Below are 23976 nucleotides of genomic sequence, written 5' to 3'. Positions count from 1 at the left end.
AATTGTATTGTAACTGTATTGTCTTCCCTCATGTTGTACAGTGCTGTGCAAACTGTTGACGCTATATAAATCCTGTATAATGATAATATTATTATTTAGCACTGATTACTGTATTGGTGTCACTGGTCCCCAAAAAGTGTCACTTGGTGTCAGATTTGCTGCTAAAAATCGCTGATCGCCGCCATTACTAGTAAAAACAACAAAAAAAATAAAAAGTCCAAAAATCTATCCCATAGTATGTAAACGCTATAACTTTTGCACAAACCAATTAAAATACGCTTTTTTGGGATTTTTTTTTACCAAAAATATGTAGCAGAAAACAAATTGGCCTAAACTGATAAAAAAAAATAGATTTTTTTAAATTTTTTTCTTATTGGGAATGTTTTATAGCAGAAAGTGAAAAATATTGTGTTTATTTTCAAAATTGTCGCTCTTTTTTTTTTGTTTTTAGCGCAAAATCGAAAAACTGCAGAAGTGATCAAATACCACCAAAAGAAAGCTCTATTTGTGGGAAAAAAAGGACATCAATTGTATTTGGGTACAGCGTCGCATGACCGCGCAATTGTTAACCACTTAAGCCCCGGAAGATTTTACTCCCTCCCTGACCAGGGCCTATTTTGCGATTCGGCACTGCGTGACTTTAACGGACAATTGCGCGGTCGTGCGAAGCTGTATCTAAATGAAATTGACGTCCTTTTTTCCCCACAAACAGAGCTTTCTTTTGGTGGTATTTGATCACCTGTGCGATTTTTTGATCACGCGCTATAAACAAAAAAATAGCGTAAATTTTGCAAAAATAACAATATTTTTCACATTTTGCAAATTCCCCCCAAAAAAATGTAAAAATCAAAATTTTTTAACATTTTCGGCCAATTTGTTTTATGCTACATATGTTTGGTAAAAGAAAAAATTGCAAAAAGCGTATTTTGATTGGTTTGCGCAAAAGTTATCGCGTTTACTAACAACGGGAAAGATTTTTGTCATTTTTGTTGTTTTTTTTTTTAACGCGTAATGGCGGCGATCTGCGATTTTTTTTGCGGTGCTGCGACATTGCGGCGGACAGATCGGAGCCTTGACTGACATTTTTTACACTTTTTGGGTTACCAGTGACATTACTACAGTAATCAGTGCTATACATATGCACTGTTACTGTAAAAGTACACTGGCAGTGAAGGGGTTAACTTTTTTTTAGAGGGAGGGGCTATGTGTGTCCCTAGGGGCGTGATTCTAACTGTGATTGGCTGTGGCTTGAGATGTATGAACAGTGATCAACGGTTCTACATAGTAGAACCGTATGATCATCATTCATACACCGGGGAGAATGACAGGCGGCTTGTTTACATCAGCCGCCTGCCTTTCTCCCTCTCCACCGACGATCGCAAGTGACCGGCGGACATCGGGTCTGCCAGTCACACGCGCGGGGGGGTCCGTGACCGCGTGGGAGCGGGAGCGCGCCTCCGGCAGCACGCGCTCGCTCCTGAGACCCTCACAGGCTAGCGACGTTAGACCTACGTCGCTCTGCCTGTGAGGGGCTAACTGCCACAGTAAATATACTGTAAGCAGTCGGCAAGTGGTTAAAGTAACGCACTGCCGAATCAGAAATAATGGCCTGGTCATTAAGGGGGTAAATCCTTCTGGAGCTAAAGTGGTTAATAGATAGACTTACTTTGCATCCCATTCCCAGATCAGAAATAAATAAAGGAATTAATAAATCCCGTTGGGGGACAGAAAGACACATCTGAACAGCACAGAAAGGAAGCAACTAAGAAAAAAGTAACAAAGCCAAAGTATTAGACTATGAATAAGCCACAAACTTAAGAAATCCTGATTCCCGATTCTGATTGGCTGCTCACCGTAGAATCTTCTTTCCCATGTCTTCCTGGGTGATCCCGCAGTAGGTCAGGCTTTCGTTCCAGGTGGGGTTCAGATTGTTTCGTACCGTGCGCGTCTTCAGCTTGTTTGCCTGGAAGGGGAGAAAATCATCATCGCGTGAAGCCATAGAGGTGGGAACAACAAAAGGACAAGTTTTTTATGGTGAAACATTGAGGGGGAAAAATCTGTGTTTTAAAGAGTCATGGTCTGTAAATAAAAAAGCTAACAAAAATGTCAAATTAAAAAGATATGTAATTCCACGCTATGGATCTAAAACAAATGTATATGTGACTGCTGCCCCCCCCCCCCCCCCCCCACTGAGATTAACCAACTGAGTGGCATCTGATAGGAATATGCAAAATAGAAGTGGGTATTGGCGCTGCTCTTCAGATAGGCCGCTGCACCCTATAGGACTAGTTAAATATAAATACATGTGTCACTGTATTCAAAATATATGTGTCACCACACCAGGGACATAACTACAGGGGTTGCAGGGGTTGCAATTGCAACCGGGCCCCATGCTCCAGGTGGTCTGTGCGGCTCCCCTGTACACCTGGATAGGAGGGGCCGCAGGGGAAGCATCTAGAGAAATTACTGTCCTCCTTTGGACAGTGATTTCTCTACATGAAAATGGAGGAAATTGGTTCCTCTGTATGCTGCCCCCGCCACTCCTCCTATCCAATTCACTTGTGTTCTGCTGTCTCTGGGTCCCTGTGTGCTCCCCCCCCCCCCCCCCCACTGTGCTCCCTCCCCTCTCCTGTCGGCTGTTGCAGGGGATGTGTACAATAGAGAACCTGGAAGGGGTCAGTAAATATGTAATTTACCAGCTCCTTCCTTTTCTGAATGGACAGAGTCATAGTCAGTGACATTGTAAAAAATAAAATAAAATGATAAAAAAAAATACTATTAAAATACCAAAAAATAAATAAAAATAAATAATGACACCGGTGGGTGAACTTCCAGGATCGCAAAGGTCACACTTGCGACCGGGCCCTGGCATTCTACCACCGTGGGGAGGCCCCAAGATGGCAGGAAGGGGGACCACTGCAAAACTTGTGAAAGGGTCCCACTGCGGGACCGTAATAAAGGGCCCCGCAACGAGAGTATAGGGCCCCAGGATCAGTGGGAAGAGCCCCAGACTTGAAGGGAAGGGCCCCAGGATCAATGGGAAGAGCGCCAGGCTTGAAGGGAAGGGCCCCAGGATCAATTGGAAGAACACCAGGCTTTAAGGGAAGGGCCCCAGGATCAATGGGAAGAGCGCCAGGCTTGAAGGGAAGGGCCCCAGGATCAGTGAGAAGAGCCCCAGGCTTGAAGGGAAGGGCCCCAGGATCAATGGGAAGAGCGCCAGGCTTGAAGGGAAGGGCCCCAGGATCAATGAGAAGAGCGCCAGACTTGAAGGGAAGGGTCCCAGGATCAATGGGAAGAGCGCCAAGCTTGAAGGGAAGGGCCCCAGGATCAATGAGAAGAGCGCCAGACTTGAAGGGAAGGGTCCCAGGATCAATGGGAAGAGCGCCAAGCTTGAAGGGAAGGGCCCCAGGATCAATTGGAAGAGCCCCAGGATCAGTGGGAAGAGCGCCAGGCTTGAAGGGAAGGGCCCCAGGATCAATGGGAAGAGCGCCGGGCTTGAAGGGAAGAGCCCCAGGATCAGTGGGAAGAGCGCCAGGCTTGAAGGGAAGGGCCCCAGGATCAATGGGAAGAGCACCAGGCTTGAAGGTAAGGGCCCCAGGATCAATGGGAAGAGCGCCAGGCTTGAAGGGAAGGGCCCCAGGATCAATGGGAAGAGCGCCAGGCTTGAAGGGAAGAGCCCCAGGATCAGTGGGAAGAGCGCCAGGCTTGAAGGGAAGGGCCCCAGGATCAATGGGAAGAGCGCCAGGCTTGAAGGGAAGGGCCCCAGGATAAATGGGAAGAGCGACAGGCTTGAAGGGAAGGGCCCCAGTATCAATGGGAAGAGCACCAGGCTTGAAGGGAAGGGCCCCAGGATCAATTGGAAGAGCCCCAGGATCAGTGGGAAGAGTGCCAGGCTTGAAGGGAAGGGCCCCAGGATCAATGAGAAGAGCAGGCTTGAAGGGAAGGGCCCCAGGATCAATTGGAAGAATGCCAGGCTTGAAGGGAAGGGCCCCAGGATCAATGGTTAGAGCCCCAGGCTTGAAGGGAAGGGCCCCAGGATCAATGGGAAGAGTGCAAGGCTTGAAGGGAAGGGCCCCAGGATCAGTGGGAAGAGCGCCAGGCTTGAAGGGAAGGGCCCTGGCTAGGGGTCCGGGGGGCCCTTCATGGATTCTTGCACTGGGGCCCTGAAGGTTCTAGTTACGCCTCTGCACCACACTCTAAGAAATAGAAATCGATACGTGTCACTGTGCACTATCTGGAGTCACTTTGTTCCACAAGATGCTTAATTTCTACAATATTTATGGACTTTATTAGCTCATGATTATCCCTTTATCACCTTTCACTGGGTGCATTTCCATATTTTTTTCATTTATTTGATATGTCACACAGGAATTAGATTTTTCACTTATATACTGATTATGCGCTGCACTGCACTATTGTTATTATCTATATTTGAGGTTTAAATTTGACCTTTTAGTGTTCAGCTGCTATTTTTAGTTTGATTTTTGTGGATCTTGCGCTGAATATTTACTTTCACTTATTAGGTGTGCAAATAGTGCATGTGCAAACTATGCTCTGAAAGTGCAATACACATACAATGGATAAACATACAACCTGTGCAAACCAATATTGGTACTATTCACCATGAAAGTGCAATAAAAAGTGCCTGTATACAAGAAACTTGTGCAAAAAAACAGCTTGTGCATAAGGTAGCCTCTTGTACAAAATATATAACGTTCATAAAGGTGTGTTAGTATCCTTTAGTTGCACTTTTCCCGTGGTCTTGCTGCTCCTTGTAGTACTTTTGGTAAGACAACAAGCAGCTGTGTTGGTATATCTAGATTACACCCACGTTGTGCGATAAACCCCAGGGTCTTCACTCGTGTCCCCCACCTGGGGTCACACTCACCAGATACCAGTCCCCTTCTGCAGGGACTGGTATCTGGTGAGTGTGTTTGTTTTTTTTCTCAACCCACTTTGTATATCTGCCTGATGAGCGCCTCCTCAGCCTCCTATTTGCTCCCCATCGCATCCAAATGGCACCGATAGGTTGTATGTTTATCCATTGTATGTGTATTGCACTTTCAGAGCATAGTTTGCACTTGCACTATTTGCACACATAACACATTTTTAACCAGTTCCTGACCGGCCGCCGCCTTTTTACTGTGGCAATGTGGCTCTCCTGCGCAAACCGACATAGACCTACATCGGTCACGCGCAGGCAGCTAGGGGGCGAGCGCGCGCCGGCAGCAGCAAGTGTTCTTTCCCCCACTCGTCAGCAGGGACTCCGTTGCACTGGTCAGGCGGCTCCGATTGCCGCCTGACACCCGCGATCGCTCCCCGCTGAGAGAGAAGAACGGTCGGATGTTGTAAACACAGCTGACCGTTTTTCTTTCTGAAATGATTACAGAGCTCCTGTGATCCTTCTATATAAGATTGACAGGTCTCTGTGATCATTTCACAAGCAACGCCCCCCCCCCCCCTACAGTTAGAATCACTCCCCTAGGCTCACATTTAACCCCTTGATCACCCCGTGTTAACCCCTTCCCTGCCAGTGTCATTATTACAGTAACAGTGCATATTTTTAACACTGATTACTGTAGTAATGTCACTGGTCCCCCCAAAAGTGTCAAAAATGTCAGTTAGGGGTCCGATCTGTCGCAGTCCCGCTAAAAATCGCAGATCGCCGCCATTACTAGTAAAAAAAAACAATAAAAATGACATAAATCTTTCCTGTAGTTAGTAGAAGCGATAACTTTTGCGCAAACCAATCAAAGTACACTGATCACGATTTTTATTACCAAAAATATGTAACAGAAAACAAATTGGTCTAAAATGTTAAAAAATTTTGATTTTTGAATTTTTTTTTATATATATTGAATATATTGAATGTGAATGTGAAAAATATATATTTTTTTTTTCAGAATTGTCGTTATTTTTTTGTTTATAGCGCAAAAAATAAAAATCACACAGGTGATCAAATACCACCAAAAGAAAGCTCTATTTATGGCAAAAAAAGGACATCAATTTTATTTGGGTACAGCGTTATTTGGGTACAGCGTTGCACGACCGCGCAATTTTCCGTTAAATTAACGCAGTACTGAATCGCAAAATATAGCCTGATCACTAAGGGGGGAAAATCTTCCAGTCCAGAAGTGGTTAAATAGAGCACAGTGACACGTATAGATTTTCATTTTTTTCTATATTTTTTGAATACGGTGACAACTCCGTGATGCTATCATGTGAGTATGGACCGAAATCTCTGAGGAATGTTTCCAACACCTTGTTGAATCTATGTCACGAAGAACGAAGGCAGTTCTGAAGGCAAAAAGGGGTCCAACCCGGTACTAGCCAGGTGTACCTATAAAGTGGCCGGTGAGTGTGTGTCTCAGATGGTTCAGTAAGATTTCCCTTTGACAATTCACTGGGGGGTTTTGGATGGTTCCAACAACTTTTGGGTGTTCCTGTCCTTTCTTTTACATATCTTTGTCACCGTAATATAAAACTAAATATAAAATGCAGCAGGGATGGTGGAAACTCCTCATAATTGGCTCTGTGCATAAGCAAACCCAAGAACTCAGCACAGAGATCTTATCAATAGATTCCAGAATGATAGAGGAGACCATCGTAAAGTTTAACTCTCCAGCATCCACCAAACATTTGACAAGGAAACAGCCTACAATTGATAATTATACAGTAATAATTCTACATGCTATAAAGTTTACACATGACACTGGACACTGAATTGGCCATTACCGTTCATGTATCAGCAAACACATTTTAAGATTTCGGTTAGGGCAGTAGGAGTTTAGGATAGGCTATCATAGGATAGGCTTTGGTCAGGGCAGATGATATTCAGACAGGATAAGCTTAGGTCAGGAAAAGTGGTGTTCAGGCAGAATTGTAGGACAGGCTCTGGTTAGGTTACGGCAGGTATAGTTCAGGCAGAATTGATGGATAGGCTCAGGTTAGGGTAAGCGGTGTTCAGGTGGAACTGAAAGACAGGGTCAGGTCAGGGCAGGTTGTGTTCAGGCAGAATTGTAGGTCAGGATATGGCCAGGTCAGGCAGTGTTTAGGCACAACTGTAGGACAGGCCCAGATCCGAAAAAGTGGTGTTCAGACAGAATCCTAAATTAGGTTTAGGGTCACGGCAGGCAATGTTCAGCAGAATCATAGCACAAGCTCAGGATTGGGAAGGTGTTTAGGCAGAATCATGAGTCAGGATCCTTGCAGAACAGGTGGCATACAGGCAGAATCATAGGACATGCTCAGGTCAGGGTAGATGGTGTTCAGGCAGAAATGTAGGACAGGCAACATTCAGAGCAGGTGATGTTCAGGTAAAATTGTATGACAGACAAGGGCAGGTGGTGTTCAGGAAGAATCGTAGGACAGGCTCAGGTCACAGCAGGCGATGTTCAGGAAGAATTGTAAGACAGGCTCAGGTCAGAGAAGGTAGTGTTCAGGTAGACAGGCTCAGGTCAGAGCAGGCGATGTTCAGGTAGAATGGTAGGACAGGCTCAGGTCAGAAAAGGAGGAGTTCAGGTAGAATCATAGGACAGGCTCAGGTCAGAGCAGGCGGTGTTCAGGTAGAATCATAGGAAAGGATCAGGTAAGAGCAGGCAGTGTTCAGGCAGAATCGTAGGATAGGCTCAGGTCAGAGCAGGCAGTGTTCAGGTAGAATGGTAGGACAGGCTCAGGTCAGAGCAGGCGGTGTTCAGGTAGAATCGTAGGACAGGCTCAGGTCAGAGCAGGCGGTGTTTAGGTAGAATGGTAGGACAGGCTCAGGTCAGAGCAGGCGGTGTTCAGGTAGAATCATAGGAAAGGATCAGGTAAGAGCAGGCAGTGTTCAGGCAGAATCGTAGGACAGCTCAGGTCAGAGCAGGCGGTGTTCAGGTAGAATCATAGGACAGCTCAGGTCAGAGCAGGCGGTGTTCAGGTAGAATCATAGGACAGGATCAGGTAAGAGCAGGCAGTGTTCAGGCAGAATCGTAGGATAGGCTCAGGTCAGAGCAGGCAGTGTTCAGGTAGAATGGTAGGACAGGCTCAGGTCAGAGCAGGCGGTGTTCAGGTAGAATGGTAGGACAGGCTCAGGTCAGAGCAGGCTGTGTTTAGGTAGAATCGTAGGATAGGTTCTGGTCAGAGCAGGCAGTGTTTAGGCAGAATCGTAGGACAGGCTCAGGTCAGAGCAGGCGGTGTTCAGGCAGATTCGTACGATAGGCTCAGGTCAGAGCAGGCGGTGTTCAGGTAGATTGGTAGGACAGGCTCAGGTCAGGGTAGGCAGTGTTCCGGTAGAATGACAGGATAAGAGCAGGTCAGGGAAGGGGATATACAGGCAGAATTGTATGACAGTTGGCATAATGCCAGCAAAGTCATCGCAATGTTTTGGTAGATGAGCAATAGAATTCTAAGAAGGAACCAATTTTAGATGAACTGACCCTTCTCTATGGCAGAGATCATGTGCCCACTTACCTACTGTTTTGGTAAATGAAACCAATCTGAAACAACCTTTTCTTCAAGAAAAATATTACAACATTTTATTACTTTTTATTAATCCAGTAAAGCCTTTAACATAACTTTTTCTTAGCATAGGATGTCTGCTTTAATTTGGAGTAAAATGTTCCTTTAAATGTATTTGTTTTTCTCCTATTTGTTTCCTCCAAATCTATGACCTCATAGGCCAATCGCTCCACCATCTGCCATTTTTTATCCCAACACCCGACCCTGTGGTCTCGGACAAACAGCACAGAGCAATATATTATATGATTAGCATTGATCGAGGCACGGCTAGGGGAGTCCAGAATCCAACCTCGGAGACTGCCCTGATTAGATTAGCACACAAAAAAGGCATTAATAGGCGAGTGCAGAGGGAGCCTCATTAATCAGGGTCTCGATGCAGCGCACAGACAGACCGCTCTTAGGCCAGTGGCCGGTGATTATGGGGAAACAACTATCGGAATAAAGGATTAAGTGTAAAATGTAGAGCAGTTAAAAACACACAGCCCAGCCAGCTTTGCCAAGGATAAAGAGCAGCTGGCATGGCACTGGTTTATATGCAGGGCACACGGAAGGATATTTAAAGAAAAACAGCAAGCCATGAAATTCGGGCACATGGAGATGTAGTGTGGTCAGATTTAACGCCCATTTGAAGTCACAGCTTTGTACTAACAACCTCCCGTTTCTTAGGCTTACCTTCACTGCCCTGTTACAAATTTTTGTATTGGGTGACTAAAGCATAGATGCCAACTGTCCTGGATTTGCCGGGACAGTCCCGCATCTCGGAGCTTGGTGCTGTGTCTTGGGCGATAATCTTGAATTTACAGAGTCACCCTTTGTACTAGGAATGTCTAGTTTCCTAGGCTTACCTTCACTGTCCTGTTATAGATTTTGTGTTGGTTGTCTAAATAATAGATACCAACTGTCCTGGATTTGCCGGGACATTCTCACATCTTGGACCTCAGTCTTGATGATGATTTGTCCTGGGTGACCCCTATTTCAATTACTGAACATGTAACTCAGTAAGGGCTCAATCACACCAGGAGGTTCATCCACTCTTCTTTGCGTGTTGCAGTTTAGGGCAGCCCATTAAACTCTTTCGGCTGCCCTATACATGGGAAACAAAAAAGGTGCCGGCAGGATTTCTTAAACTGCACTGCTCCAAAATGCACGCGTTTTGGCAGGCATGAAGTGGCGCATTTTTGCTAAACATATGGGGTGCCATTACGTATTAAAGGCAAACATAGTCAAACCTCAGCGCTCACTCTGATGGTTATGGTATTTCTAGCTTTGCTGCTCTCCATGGGGCCTAAGACCTATGGCAATCTGTAGCCAGCACTCATTACCACATCTGGTTAGACATGCCCCTCCCCTTCTCTGCAGTAAAAATCTGTTTGAGGAGGCTTGTGCTTAGGGGTGTGGCTATTACTCACCTCTGTCAGCACAGGGCACTGCAAGAAGAGGGCAGGAAGCATCATTTTCACAGAGATAAATGTATTTTAACCACTTGCCGACTGCCGCACGACTATTTATGTCGGCAGTCAGCCCCTCACAGGCAGAGCGACGTAGTACTACGTCGCTAGCCTGTGAGGGTCTAGGGAGCGAGCGCGTGCCCCGGAGGCGCGCTCCCGCGTGGTCACGGACCCCCCAGCGCGTGTGACCGGCGGACCCGATGTCCGCCGGTCACTCGGCAATCGTCGGTGGAGAGGGAGAAAGGCAGGCGGCTGATGTAAACAAGCCGCCTGTCATTCTCCCCTGTGTAGAAACAGTGACCATACGGTTCTACTATGTAGGACCGTTGATCACTGTTCCTACACCTCAAGCCACAGCCAATCACAGTTAGAATCACGCCCCTAGGGACACACATAGCCCTCTCAAATAAAGTTAACCCCTTCACTACCAGTGTAATTTTACAATAACAGTGCATATGTATAGCACTGATTACTGTAGTAATGTCACTGGTAACCCCAAAAGTGTCAAAAATGTCAGTCAAGGGTCCGATCTGTCCGCCGCAATGTCGCAGTACCGCAAAAAAAATCGCAGATCACCGCCATTACTCGTTAAAAAAAAAACAACAAAAATTACAAAAATCTTTCCCTTTGTTAGTAAATGCGATAAATATTGCGCAAACCAATCAAAATAAGCTTTTTGTGATTTTTTTTTACCAAACATATGTAGAAAACAAATTGGCCAAAAATGGTAAAAAATTTTGATTTTTACATTTTTTTTGGGGAATTTCATATAAAAAAAATGTGAAAAGTATTGTTATTTTTGCAAAATTGACGCTCTTTTTTTGTTTATAGCGCATGATCAAAAAATCGCACAGGTGATCAAATACCGCCAAAAGAAAGCTCTGTTTGTGGGAAAAAAAGGACGTCAATTTCGTTTGGGTACAGCGTCGCACGACCGCGCAATTGTCCGTTAAAGTCACGCAGTGCCGAATCGCAAAATAGGCCCTGGTCAGGAAGGGGGTAAAATCTTCCGGGGCTTAAGTGGTTAAAACATTTCCAAAATAAAAAAAAAAAATCTGCTAGAAATCATACAATGGGGAGTACAGGAGTACAGGACAGTAAAGCAATACAAAGGTGTCAAATTTGGACTTTAAACTGTTTAAACTGGTTTATCCCAGGCAGGGCAAAACAACAGGTCCACTTATTTGGCCGCTGCCCCAGCTGCTCATAATCACCATTCCCCTTGCTCTCCCACTGCTCTTGGTGCAGCTGAATCCAAGCACGTCGGTGTGTCTATTTCTGACCTTTTTTTAATCTTATTAATATGCCTGGAACTGTTACATATTTACACTCTAAAAACCAAGGCAATTTCTGAAAATGTAATTTATTAATGGCGGCCTTTGAAGCTAGCCCTGTGATTGATTTTTTCCCGGCTGCACCGCAGGCGTTCTGTTAATGTATCCTGCCTGACACACAGCCAGGCGTTATGTCACACTGGGCCCGAGGTGCGGATCACACACGCGGCATGAGAAGTTGTGGTATAATGAGACTTTGGGCACAGAGAGAAGTGGCATCGTTACAGAACCGCACCTGATATCCTGCAATTGGAACCGAAGGCTTGTATGAAGATTTGCAAATTTATATTCATGAGGGGTGAGTATACCGAGAGGAAAAGATATTGTACACGCTCAAAAAAATTCCTTTGTACGAGAAAAATATGGGGACCCCCTCCAAATGATTGAGTTCTGTTGTTTCCAGTGAAGGGTATTGTTAATGCTACAGGATACAAAGACAATACAGACAATTGTGCTCTTCCACCTTTATGGTTTGGTGAAGGCTCCTTTCTGTTCCAGCATGACTGTGCCCCCGTGTACAAAGCCAGCATGGTTTGATGAGTGTGATGTGGAGGAACTGGGGTGCCCTACAGAAAGCCCTAAACTCAACCCTACTGAACACCTTTGGGATGAATGAGAACTCCAATTACAAGCCAGGTCTGCTCATCCAACATCAGTACCTGACCCCCCAAATGGGCACAAATTCCCAAAGACATTAAAAACAATTGTGCTTTTCCAACCTTGTGGTAACATTTTCGAGAAGGCTCTTTTCTGTTACAGCATGACTGTCTGTGTCCCTGTGTAAGAAGCCAGCTCCATAAAAACATGGTTTAACCTCTTTACCACTGCTCACTGCGCCTCTACTGCGGCACAGTGGCTCGTTATCGTCTGGCGACGTAGACCTACGTCACCAGACATTCCCCTTTCTCGGCAGCGCACGCGCGCCGCCGGAGGCTCGCTCCCGCTGTATTCAGACACAGCGGGAGTCAGGCCAGGGGAGGAAAAGGCGGTGATCACCGCCGCTCTTCCCCGATCGTCGGGGATCGAGTGAGGAAATCCGCCCGCTTGTGTAAACAAAGCAGGCGGATCTCCTATGTGACAGACAGGGACAGATTACAGGATTCAGCATAGCTGAACCTGCGATCTGTGCCTGTGTCACACAGTCACCTCCCCCCACACGCGTCAGTAAGCACCAGACATACATTTAAAACCTTGATCACCAATAAAGTTAACCCCTTCCCTGCCAGTGTCATTATTACAGTAACATTGCATATTTTTAGCACTGATTACTGTAGTGATGTCACTGGTACCCCCAAAAGTGTCAAAAATGTCAGTTAGGGGTCCGATCTGTTCGCCCCAATGTCGCAGTCCCGCAAAAAAAATTGCAGATCGCCGCCATTACTTGTAAAAAAAAATAAACAATAAAAATGACAAATCTTTCCCATAGTTAGTAAATGCAATAACTTTTGCGCAAACCAATCAAAATACGCTTATTTTGATTTTTTTTTACCAAAAATATGTAGCAGAAAACAAATTGGCCTAAAATGTTAAAAAATTTTGATTTATAAATTTTTTTTTGGGAATGTTATATATCAGAATGTAAAAAATATTGTTTTTTTTCTCAAAATTTTCGATCTTTTTTTATTAATATCGCAAAAAATAAAAAGCGCAGAGGTGATCAAATACCACCAAAAGAAAGCTCTATTTGTGGGGGAAAAAGGACATAAATTTAATTTGGGTACAGCGTCGCACGACCGCGCAATTGTCCATTAAAATAACACAGTGCCGAATCGCAAAATATAGCCTGGTCAGGAATGGGGTAAAATCTTCCAGTCTTAAAGCGGTTAAAAATATGCTCATTGAGAATTTTTTTGTCAAAGACATGTAGCTAAATACATTTTGGCCTAAATATATGACAAAAATTGAATATATTGGATATTTTTTAACTGTCAAAGTAGAAAATGTTAATTTTTTTTGCAAAATTTTCTCTCTTTTTTATTAATATCGCAAAAAATAAAAATCGCACAGGTGATTAAATACCACCAAAAGAAAGCTCTGTTTATGGGAAAAAAAGGACATAAATTTTGTTTGGGTACAGCGTTGCATGACCGCGCAATTGTCAGTTAAAGTCGTGCAGTGCCAAGTTGCAAAAAGTGGCCTAGACGTAAAGCAGGAAAATCCTCCGGTGGTAAAGTGGTTAATGAGTTTGGTGTGGAGGAGGTATGGGGGACCAGCCCTGACCTCAACCCTACTGAACACCTTTAGGATGAATTAGAACTCCAATTACAAGCCAGGTCTGCTCATCCAACATCAATACCTGACCTCATAAATGGGCACAAATTCCCAAAGACATTAGAGACAATTCTGCTTTTCCAACCTTTAAGGTAACATGTTGGAGAAGTCCCTTTTCTGTTCCAGCATGACTTTGCCCCTATGTACAAAGCTAACTAAATAAAGACAATGTTTTGATAAGTTGGGTGTGGAGGAGGTATGGATGACCTCAAGAGCCCTGACCTCAGCCCTACTGAACATCTTTGTAATAAAGTGGAACGCCAATTATGATCCAGCTCTTCTAATCTAACATTAATTAAAACTTCAATTATGAGCCAGGTCTGCTCATCCACCTGTCCTCACAAATATTCTTTTAGCTGAATGTGCACAAAATTCCCCCAGACACTCTAAAATCTTGAGGAACGCCTTCCCAGAAGAATGAAGGCTTTTAAAGCCACAGAATGGAGAACAACTCCACAATAATTCTCATGGTTTTGGAATGAGATTTCCAACAAACTAATAAAGATGTGATGGTCAGATGTTCACAAACTGTGGCCTTAGAGTCCGTTCACACTAACGCGGCACGACTTCGGGGGCGACCTGTGAAGTCGCGTGCACCGCGACTTCGGCGCGACTTGCACGGACTTCACATAATTGAAGTCAATGCAAGTCGCTCCGATGTCGCCCCGAAGTAGTACAGGAATTATTTTCTAAGTCGGAGCGACTTGAGTCGCTCCTATTAGAACGGTTCCCGTAGCACTGAATGGACCGCGACTTGTCAGGGTGACAGGTCGCCTGACAAGTTGCAGTAGTGTCAACCGGGACTTTCAGTGTATATGGGAAAAATGTAACATAGCTTTACACGGTCTAATATTTGCAAACAATATAACTATGTTGAGCAGTCTTTGATATGATGTGGCTGAGCTGGGGTTGATTTTTGTAAGGGAAATTACCGTTAGACCACAAGCTGATTCAAAGAAGAATTCATTTATTACTCGTATACGATGAGTCAGGTTATATCGACATACTTTCTGTGAGCTTCTATAACCCGTCTGGTTTGCATACGTGTCTGCCCTCCTTATGTATGTTTTAGACATCGTTGAAATTGAAACCCCCCCTCCTTCCTTTGGACAATGATTGACACCCTTTAATATATCCTAAGGAAGGGGGTTGAACAGTAGTCTATTATATTCTACACATCTGGACAGAATATACAGAGTCAGGCATGTAGTAAGTCTTTGTAAATGTGAAAACTTCATATAAGGTCTTAACAAGGAACATATGGCAGGATATGCAGTAGCCACTGTTTAAATTATTAGTAGAATCTGCTGAAATATGCAGTTCTAAGATAGCATAAATGATTATAACATACATATAATAATTATGAAACATTCATAATTTCTTTATCAATTTTATCAACAGATGACCATTTCTCTTTACACGTGTATGTGATTGGAGGAAAATTGGGGGGAAAATCCATGACTGTGCATGAATATGTCCTCAATGGTACTTGAACCTTCTGGGTAATTCCTGGGGTTTGGGAGGGAACATCTACAGGTAATGCAGAGAGGTCAACTGTCACACCGGGCATGCTTTCTAATGTTAGAAGATTTTCATGGAGGGCAGAGAGGATGATAGGGTGAGGAGTCCCAGATGACATGTGGGGAGGTGGCTGGGAAGTTGTACTCCTTTCAGTGACAGACAGGGGAGAGGGCATCACATTAAATTAGACATTTATGACATCTTATGTACCTTGCATGCTCCAGGAAGAAGGTGAATCTTCACATAGGGGTCTGCCAGGCCATTGAAATCCATCGGCTTCAGTCCCTAAAAAAGATATACTGAAGGTTAAAAGTCTGGAGATTATTATACCTATCTAATACCTAATTCTCATTTCCAGATAACCTCTGCCCTGTGGGGGAACTCTGCTCTTTCTTCTATCTAATTCTCCTCTAAAAAATTATTCTGCACTGCCTGAAGACTGAGCTCCTTTATCTATCTAACGCTCTTCTTCTGAAATACTTTGGACTGATGGAGGACTTTGCTCCTTCTGTCTTGCAACTCTCCTCTCCATAAATATTCTGCTTTGCTGGAGGACTCTGCTCCTTCCTTTGTCTAACTTTCCTCTCCTCAAATGCTCTGCACTGCTAGAAGATTCTGATTCTTCCTCTTTCTAACCCTCCTGAACTACTCTTTACAGCTGGAGAACTTGGGTCCTTCCTCTAACTGTCCTCTCCTGAAATACTCTACTGCTGGATGACTCTGATCCTTTCTCTATCTACTGTAACTTTCCTCTCCCAAAAAAACTTTTAGTTACTGGAGGACTCTGAAACTTCTGCTATCCAACTTTCTGTAACTACTGTACTTTATACTGCTGGAGAACTCTGCTCAGTGCCTTGTCTAACTCTCTTCTCCATAAATACTCTGCACTTCCTTTCTCTATCTAACGATCCTCCCCTGGAGGGCTCTAATCCTTCCTCTATTTAGGATTCCTCTCCAGAAATACTCTGTACTGCCGGAGGACTCTTCTTTTCCTCTATCTAATTTTCATCTCCCAAAATACTCTTCTATGATGGAGGACTCTCAGAGCTGGTTTACACTGGTCCAACTTCAAGAACACAAGTCGCATAATCTCAAAATGAATGGTTCCCTATAAGAGCCATCTTAACTGGTCCAACTTGTGTAGGTCTGACTTTGGAAAAGGTTCCTTCACTATTTTGGTCTGACTTGGGCAAGATTTCAGCCCATTGATTTGAATGTAAAGCCCCGTACACACATACCGTTTGTCGGCCGTAAATATTCAGCCGCCGAACGATCGGCTGATTGTCGGCTTGTTAGTATGATGCTTCCGACAACCGACAGCGACTTTTCGGCCGAACAGAATCGGGTGTGCAGGCTATAAAATTTTTGTTGGCCGTCACCAGAACGGCCGATTGTTTGCCAGTCAGTACAGAATTCGGCCGACAAACAGCAGATTAGCAAGACTGGGCATGCTCAGAAAAGAAAAAACACACGGAAAGTTAACCATCACATGACATCACTTATGCAGTCAGCTGTTGTTGGCCTACAAAATTCTTGTGCAGTCTTTTGCACTTTTCAACCGACAGGACAGCACCGGACAAAAGACGGCCGATCGTTCGGCCGACATTCGGTACGTGTGTACGGGGCTTAAGTCGCATCCAAGTTGGATCATCATCTTAACTAATCCGACTTGTGCTCTTAGGATCTTGAAGGGGAATCACAAACCAAAATAAAAAAAAAAAATGGCTTGGGGTCCCCACCGAAATCAATACCAGACCCTTATCCAGGCATGCAGCCCAGTGGGTCAGGAAATAGGGGGGGTGAGCGAGTATGCGCCCCCCACTCCAAAGCACCTTGTCCCCATGTTGATGGGGACAAGGGCCTCTTCCCGACAACCCTGTGCGGTGGTTGTGGGGATCTGCGGGCAGGGGGTTAATAGGAATCTGAAAGCCCCCTTTAACAAGGGGGCCCCCAGATCCCCTACCTTACCATTGTACCCCTACCCATTCACCCCCCAAAAAAAGCAGTGTAGCGTAAATAAAAACAAGAGATGGTTTTTAAAAGTCCTTTAATAAAAATGAAGAATGTCCCCCGTCGTAGCTCCGTGTCTTCTTTTTCCGGTTCTGCCACCAATGTGTTCTTCTTTCGGTGTTCTCGCTACGGTCTATTCTCTCTGCTGCTGTCTTCTCCCTCCGGTGATGTGTTCTCGCTTCGGTCTCCTGTCTCAGGTGATGTGTTCTCGCTCCGGTCTCCTGTCTCCGGTGATGTGTTCTCGCTCCGGTCTCCTGTCTCCGGTGATGTGTTCTCGCTCCGGTCTCCTGTCTCCGGTGATGTGTTCTGGCTCCGGTCTCCGATGATGTGTTCTCACTCCGGTCTCCTGTCTCCGATGATGTGTTCTCGCTCCGGTCTCCTGTCTCCGGTGATGTGTTCTCGCTCCGGTCTCCTGTCTCCGGTGATGTGTTCTCGCTCCGGTCTCCTGTCTCCGGTGATGTGTTCTCGCTCTGGTCTCCTGTCTCCGGTGATGTGTTCTCGCTCCGGTCTCCTGTCTCCGGTGATGTGTTCTCGCTCCGGTCTCCTGTCTCCGGTGATGTGTTCTCGCTCCGGTCTCCTGTCTCCGGTGATGTGTTCTCGCTCCGGTCCCTGCTGCTGTCTTTACCCTCTGATGATGTGTTCTCCCTCCGGTCTCCTGTCTCCGGTGATGTGTTCTCGCTCCGGTCTCCTATCTCCGGTGATGTGTTCTCGCTCCGGTCTCCTGTCTCCGGTGATGTGTTCTAGCTTCGGTCTCCTGTCTCCGTTGATGTGTTCTCGCTCCGGTCTCCTGTCTCCGGTGATGTGTTCTCGCTCCTGTCTCCTGTCTCCAGTGATGTGTTCTCGCTTCGGTCTCCTGTCTCCGGTGATGTGTTCTCGCTCTGGTCTCCTGTCTCCGGTGATGTGTTCTCGCTCCGGTCTCCTGTCTCCGGTGATGTGTTCTCGCTTCTGTCTCCTGTCTCCGGTGATGTGTTCTCGCTTCGGTCTCCTGTCTCCGGTGATGTGTTCTCGCTCCGGTCTCCTGTCTCCGGTGATGTGTTCTCGCTCTGGTCTCCTGTCTCCGGTGATGTGTTCTCGCTCCGGTCTCCTGTCTCCGGTGATGTGTTCTCGCTTCTGTCTCCTGTCTCCGGTGATGTGTTCTCGCTTCGGTCTCCTGTCTCCGGTGATGTGTTCTCGCTCCGGTCTCCTGTCTCCGGTGATGTGTTCTCGCTCCGGTCTCCGCTGCTGTCTTTACCCTCTGATGATGTGTTCTCCCTCCGGTCTCCTGTCTCCGGTGATGTGTTCTAGCTTTGGTCTCCTGTCTCCGTTGATGTGTTCTCGCTCCGGTCTCCTGTCTCCGGTGATGTGTTCTCGCTCCGGTCTCCTGTCTCCGGTGATGTGTTCTCGCTCCTGTCTCCTGTCTCCAGTGATGTGTTCTCGCTTCGGTCTCCTGTCTCCGGTGATGTTTTCTCGCTCCGGTCTCCTGTCTCCGGTGATGTGTTCTCGCTCCGGTCTCCTGTCTCCGGTGATGTGTTCTCGCTCCTGTCTCCTGTCTCCGGTGATGTGTTCTTGCTTCGGTCTCCTGTCTCCGGTGATGTGTTCTCGCTCCGGTCTCCTGTCTCCGGTGATGTGTTCTCGCTCCGGTCTCCTGTCTCCGGTGATGTGTTCTCGCTTCGGTCTCCTGTCTCCGGTGATGTGTTCTCGCTCCGGTCTCCTGTCTCCGGTGAGGTGTTCTTCCTCCGGTCTTCTCCCAGGAAGGGGCAGTGCTCAGGGTGTCACTAGTGTGGTGATTGAAGTCCACTAAGCAAGCAGGAGTGGAGCAATGCCACTAAGATTGCATACGTAATGTCACTGTACTTAAACGGCTTTATTGCACAGGTCTGGGCAATGTGAATTGCTTTACTAATCTGTTTGCAGGGAAAATAAAGTACTATATACCGTACGGCAATCAGCCTCTCAGTCGGGGATGTCCTCTAAGCCTTGTCGTAGGAGGTAAACTCACTCACATTTCACTACACTAACCTACATTCAGATTCCTGCGGTGCTGGGCTCCATGGTCCGGTCGGACGCCGCAGGATCTGTGTCGCTAACAGGCTTAGTGGATTTAGTGTGTGTCCACCAGGGATTTATGGGTAATACCTGCTGTGGGTTTAATGTCTGCAAAGCAGGCAGAAGAATCAGGGATTAAGGGATGAGAGCGGCATCGGTCCCCTGCCTGACCCCGGCACAGCTGTGTGACTGACACAGTACACCAAACTCACCGGGAGCCCCCCAGCTATGCAACGGCATGGAAAATACTTTTTTTGGCCTTCATGGAACCAAATTTCTGAGTAACAACAATCACCAACCAAACAAATGTGAGGTTCCCTCCTAATTTAGTTTAATCCGCCTATGTTTTGCCTTTGCTGGCTCCCCCCCCCCACCCCTTCTCAACATTCTAATGACATTTTTAATAAAATCTTTCCATTTTCATTATACTATATACCTTATTTTAGGCCTAGTGATGTCATCACTGGGTCTCTGTGCTACTCTATGTAATGCAGGCAGATCATGGATGGTGGGAGGGGCCAACCGGGCCTACATAACTTCCTGAAAACATCACAGCACCTTGCCTAAGTGCTCCTCTTAAGAGTTCCGCCTCCGCCCTGTATAAGCAGTGGTATGTAAGTTATGCAAATATCAAAATGTCTAGATGGGTGGATGTCAGTCTGGAGGAGTGGGTGTTCCTAGACAGAATGTATTTGCATGCAGATCGCCATAGATAACACCCACATGTGACGCCGACCCAAGAAAGGAAGGGAGAAAGAAAGAGAGAGAGAAAGAAAGATAGAAAGAAAGATAAAAAGAAAGAAAGAAAGAAAGAAAGAAAGAAAGAAAGAAAGAAAGAAAGAAAGAAAGAAAGAAAGAAAGAAAGAAAGAAAGAAAGAAAGAAAGAAAGAAAGAAAGAAAGAGGAATGGAGTGAGAGAGGAAGAAAGAAAGGAAGAAAGAAAGAAAGAAAGAAAGAAAGAAAGAGAGAGAGAAGGAGAGAGGGGGGGGGGGGGAGAGAGATGGAAGGGAATGAAAGAGAGAGAAAGAGGGAGAGAGAGAGAGAGAGACAAGGGGGGGGGGAAGAAAGAGGGGGGAATGAAAGAGAGAGAAAGAGGAAATAAAAGGGCGAGAGAGAGAAAGAAAGAAAGAAAGAGAGACAAAGAAATAAAGAGAGAAAGAGAAAGGGAGAGGAGAGAGAAAGAGAGAGAAAGAAAAGGAGAGAGGGGGGGGGGGAGAAAGAGACAGAGAGAGGGAGAGAGAGAAAGAGAGAGAGAGAGAGAAAGAAAAGGAGAGGGGGGAGAAAGAGAGAGGTGGAAGAGAATGAAAGAGAGAGAAAGAGGGAGAGAGAGGGGGGAGAGAAAGAGAGAGAGAGAGAAGGAGAGGGGGGGGGGAGAAAGAGGGAGATGGAAGAGAATGAAAGAGAGAAAGAGGGAGAGAGAGGGGGGGGCAGGGGGGAGAAAGAGGGGGGAATGAAAGAGAGAGAGAGGGGGGTGAGAGAATGAAAGAGAGAGAGAGCGAAGAAAGAGAGAGCGAGAGAAATAAAGAGGAATGGAGTGAGAGAGGAAGAAAGAAAGAAAGAAAGAAAGAAAGAAAGAAAGAAAGAAAGAAAGAAAGAAAGAAAGAAAGAAAGAAAGAAAGAAAGAAAGAAGGAGTGAAAGAGAGAAAGAAAGAGAGAGAGAGAAGGAGAGAGGGGGGGGGAGAGAGATGGAAGGGAATGAAAGAGAGAGAAAGAGGGAGGGAGAGAGAGAGAGACAAGGGGGGGGGGAAGAAAGAGGGGGGAATGAAAGAGAGAGAAAGAGGAAATAAAAGGGGGAGAGAGAGAAAGAAAGAAAGAGAGAGAAAGAAAGAAAGAGAGAAAGGGAGAGGAGAGAGAAAGAGAGAGAAAGAAAAGGAGAGAGGGGGGGAAGAAAGAGACAGAGAGAGAAAGAGAGAGAGAGAGAGAGAGAGAGAGAGAGAGAGAGAGAGAGAGAGAGAAAGAAAAGGAGGGGGGGAATAGAGAGGTGGAAGAGAATGAAAGAGAGAGAAAGAGGGAGAGAGAGAGGGGGGAGAAAGAGGGGGGAATGAAAGAGAGAGAGAGAAAAGGAGAGAGGGGGGGGGAGAAAGAGGGAGATGGAAGAGAATGAAAGAGAGAAAGAGGAAGAGAGAGAGGGGGCAGGGGGGGAGAAAGAGGGGGGAATGAAAGAGAGAGAGAGAGAGAGAGGGGGGTGAGAGAATGAAAGAGAGAGAGAGGGGGGAGAGAATGAAAGAGAGAGAGAGAGAGAGCGAAGAAAGAGAGAGAGAGAATGAAAGAGAGAGAGCGAAGAAAGAGAGAGAGAGAGAGAGAATGAAAGAGAGAGAGAAAAGAAAGAGAGAGAGAGAGAGAGAGAGAGCGAAGAAAGAGAGAGAGAGAGAGAATGAAAGAGAGAAAAGAAAGAGAGAGCGAGAGAGAAAGTGAGAGAGAAAGGGGGAATGAAAGAGAGAGAGAAAAAAAAAAGAAAGAAAGAAAAAAGAAATTGAGAGAAAGAAATAGAGAACGAAAGAGAGAAAGAGAGAGAAATAAATAAATAAATAAATAAAGAAAAGAAAACTATATTTGATGTTAGTAGAATTCTAATGTAACGTCACATCAGCCATTATCCAGTATTCTTCAGATCACGTCTGCCAAGATTTTACTGTCATTTTTCCCGTCCATTGCGGTTCTCTCTAATTACCGGGAACTCTTTTGCCCGGAGCGCAGATTAGAAGCGGTCTCCAGCCCCCCCCGGGCCCGTCTAGTGGAAGCCTGGCACCACACACTGCCAGGAAGGAGCCCTATTCTCAGGGTTTGGAGAGGCTGTCTGTGTTTTTGGCACGTGGCGGTCTGCTAACCATGGTTTGCAAACAGTTGGAGGCTCAGAGCCCAGATAGACTGCTGGCTTCCCTGTAACCGCGGCTGTCAGCTGGCTGTAATCCATACACGGGGTCCAGTGCTAGGAAAAGATGACTAAAGACATTCTTCATAAGAGATTTCACCCATACGTCTGTAATAGAACTACAACATGTTCACACTTCTCTGCAACTGGCCAGTCCACCCAGAACTGAGATCTCAGTGTTTGGTGGATGCTGGAGAGTCAAACCCCCTGACAGTCTCTGTTGGTGAGTTCCCGGGTCTGTACACCTGCTGTGCCCATTATGAGGAGTTCCCACCATCCCTGTGCTGAGTTCCTGGGTCTGTACACCTGCTGTGCCCATTATGAGGGGTTCCCACCATCCCTGTGCTGAGTTCTTGGATCTGTACACCTGCTGTGCCCATTATGAGGGGTTCCACCATCCCTGTGCTGAGTTCCCAAGACTGTATACCTGCTGTGCCCATTATGAGGGGTTCCCACCATCCCTGTGCTGGGTTCCTGGGTCTGTACACCTTCTGTGGATATTTATTTCCTTTTTTATTATAGATAATGTAATAGGGGAACATACAAAGTTGGACAGGAGCAGAGCTGGGAATTGTTGGAGGACATACTTGGGTGGACCTGGGTGCAGGGCCGGTGCTTCCACTAGGCAAACTAGGCAGCCGCCTAGGGCGCATTGCCACCTAGGGGCGCAGCCACGAGTCAGCACTCACTCTCCGTCATGAATGAGCCTTGTGAGCTGAGGAAAGGGGCGGCAGTGGGGGAGGAAGAAGGGACAGAGGAAGATGCCAGGTGTCTGGGGCAGTGGCAGAACTACCAGGCCCTGGCTTTCCACCATTGTTGGGGGAGCCCCAAGGGGCAGGAAAGGAGCCCACCAGAGTGCTAGCTGCATAATGATCCTCTTCGTCTGGAGCTGAGCGGCCTAATCCCTTGGCAAGAAGTGACTCTCTGCACTGAGCTGGTGGGCAGTCGTTCATTTCCCTGGGTCGGTATTAAGCAGGGAGAAGAGAAAAGCTGAACCTGACCCCAAGCTTGGCACTGGAGGGCGGCACCTTTACTGGGGCAGAAGCGACGAGGCAACGGAATGGTCTGAGGATGTTGGTGATGAAGGAGGTGCGGAGCTCTCTGACTGCTGCTTCTCCCTCCACCAGGAGCCGGTTGGAGCTGTGGTGAGCACTGTGGTCCAGGAGAGGAGCGTCCTGGGAGAAGGAATCAGCAGGATCACTGTGAAAGAGGGCAGAGTGGGGGCCACTCTCTTTATACCGCCCAGTTAGTGTCCCCAGAACAGGGAATCAGGGTCCCTGGGTGTGTCATGGAGTGTCCCTGGTGTGAAAGAGAATTGCAGTCACCAGGTATGCCATGGGGAATCGGAGTCACCAGGTGTGACATGGGGGAGAGGGGTCACAAGTGTAACAGGGGTTTGGGGTCACCAGGTGTGCCATGAGGAATTTGGATCCCTGGGTGTGCCATTGGGGATTGAGGTCCCCAGGTGGGACAAGGAGGAACATCAGGGTCCCCAGGTGTGACATGGAGGAACATCAGGGTCTCCGGGTGTGACATGGAGGAACATCAGGGTCCCCAGGTGTGACATGGAGGAACATCAGGGTCTCCGGGCGTGACATGGAGGAACATTGGGATCACTGGGTATGAAAGAATTACATGGAGGAACCATCAGATCAGGGTCACTGGATATGACATAGAGCCGTTTTTAACCCCTTCCCTTTTTATTTTTTTTTTTTTTGGGGGGGCGCAAGTAGCTGATCTTGCCTAGGGCGTAAAACAGTCTAGCACTGGCCCTGCCTGGGTGGACCCACAATTTCAAGGACACCTCTGCTCAGATAAATCGTTAGGCAGCCTTTGCTGATTTCATCCTGAGAATCCTTGTTGCCCGAATGTGAAGCTGACCCCGAGGCTGCAATAGCATCAGTTATCCAGAACAAGCATGTTGCCATTGAACCTGATAGCCCTGATCTACATGTTTGTTCCAGATCGGGGACTCGGTATGGACTGAAGCCAGGAGATTA

At 46.5% G+C, this 23976-nt stretch overlaps 1 protein-coding gene across 1 annotated transcript in view; it reads right to left on the bottom strand.

Moving 5' to 3' along the window:
* DOC2A (double C2 domain alpha) overlaps positions 1 to 23976 on the bottom strand; it is a 141597-nt gene that overhangs the window by 66339 nt on the left and 51282 nt on the right. The window contains exons 4-5 of the mRNA XM_082261241.1: positions 15281 to 15355; positions 1854 to 1963 (exon numbers count right to left, since the gene is read on the bottom strand). Coding sequence (XP_082117367.1) covers positions 1854 to 1963; positions 15281 to 15355 — 185 coding nt within the window. The remainder of the gene's footprint in view (positions 1 to 1853; positions 1964 to 15280; positions 15356 to 23976) is intronic.

This window comes from Pelophylax lessonae (genome assembly GCF_965119305.1).
Source record: "Pelophylax lessonae genome assembly, chromosome: 6".
Lineage (NCBI taxonomy): Eukaryota > Metazoa > Chordata > Amphibia > Anura > Ranidae > Pelophylax > Pelophylax lessonae.
The sequence above is the reverse complement of the archived record's forward strand: the minus strand, read 5'-3'. Positions and strand labels throughout refer to the sequence as shown.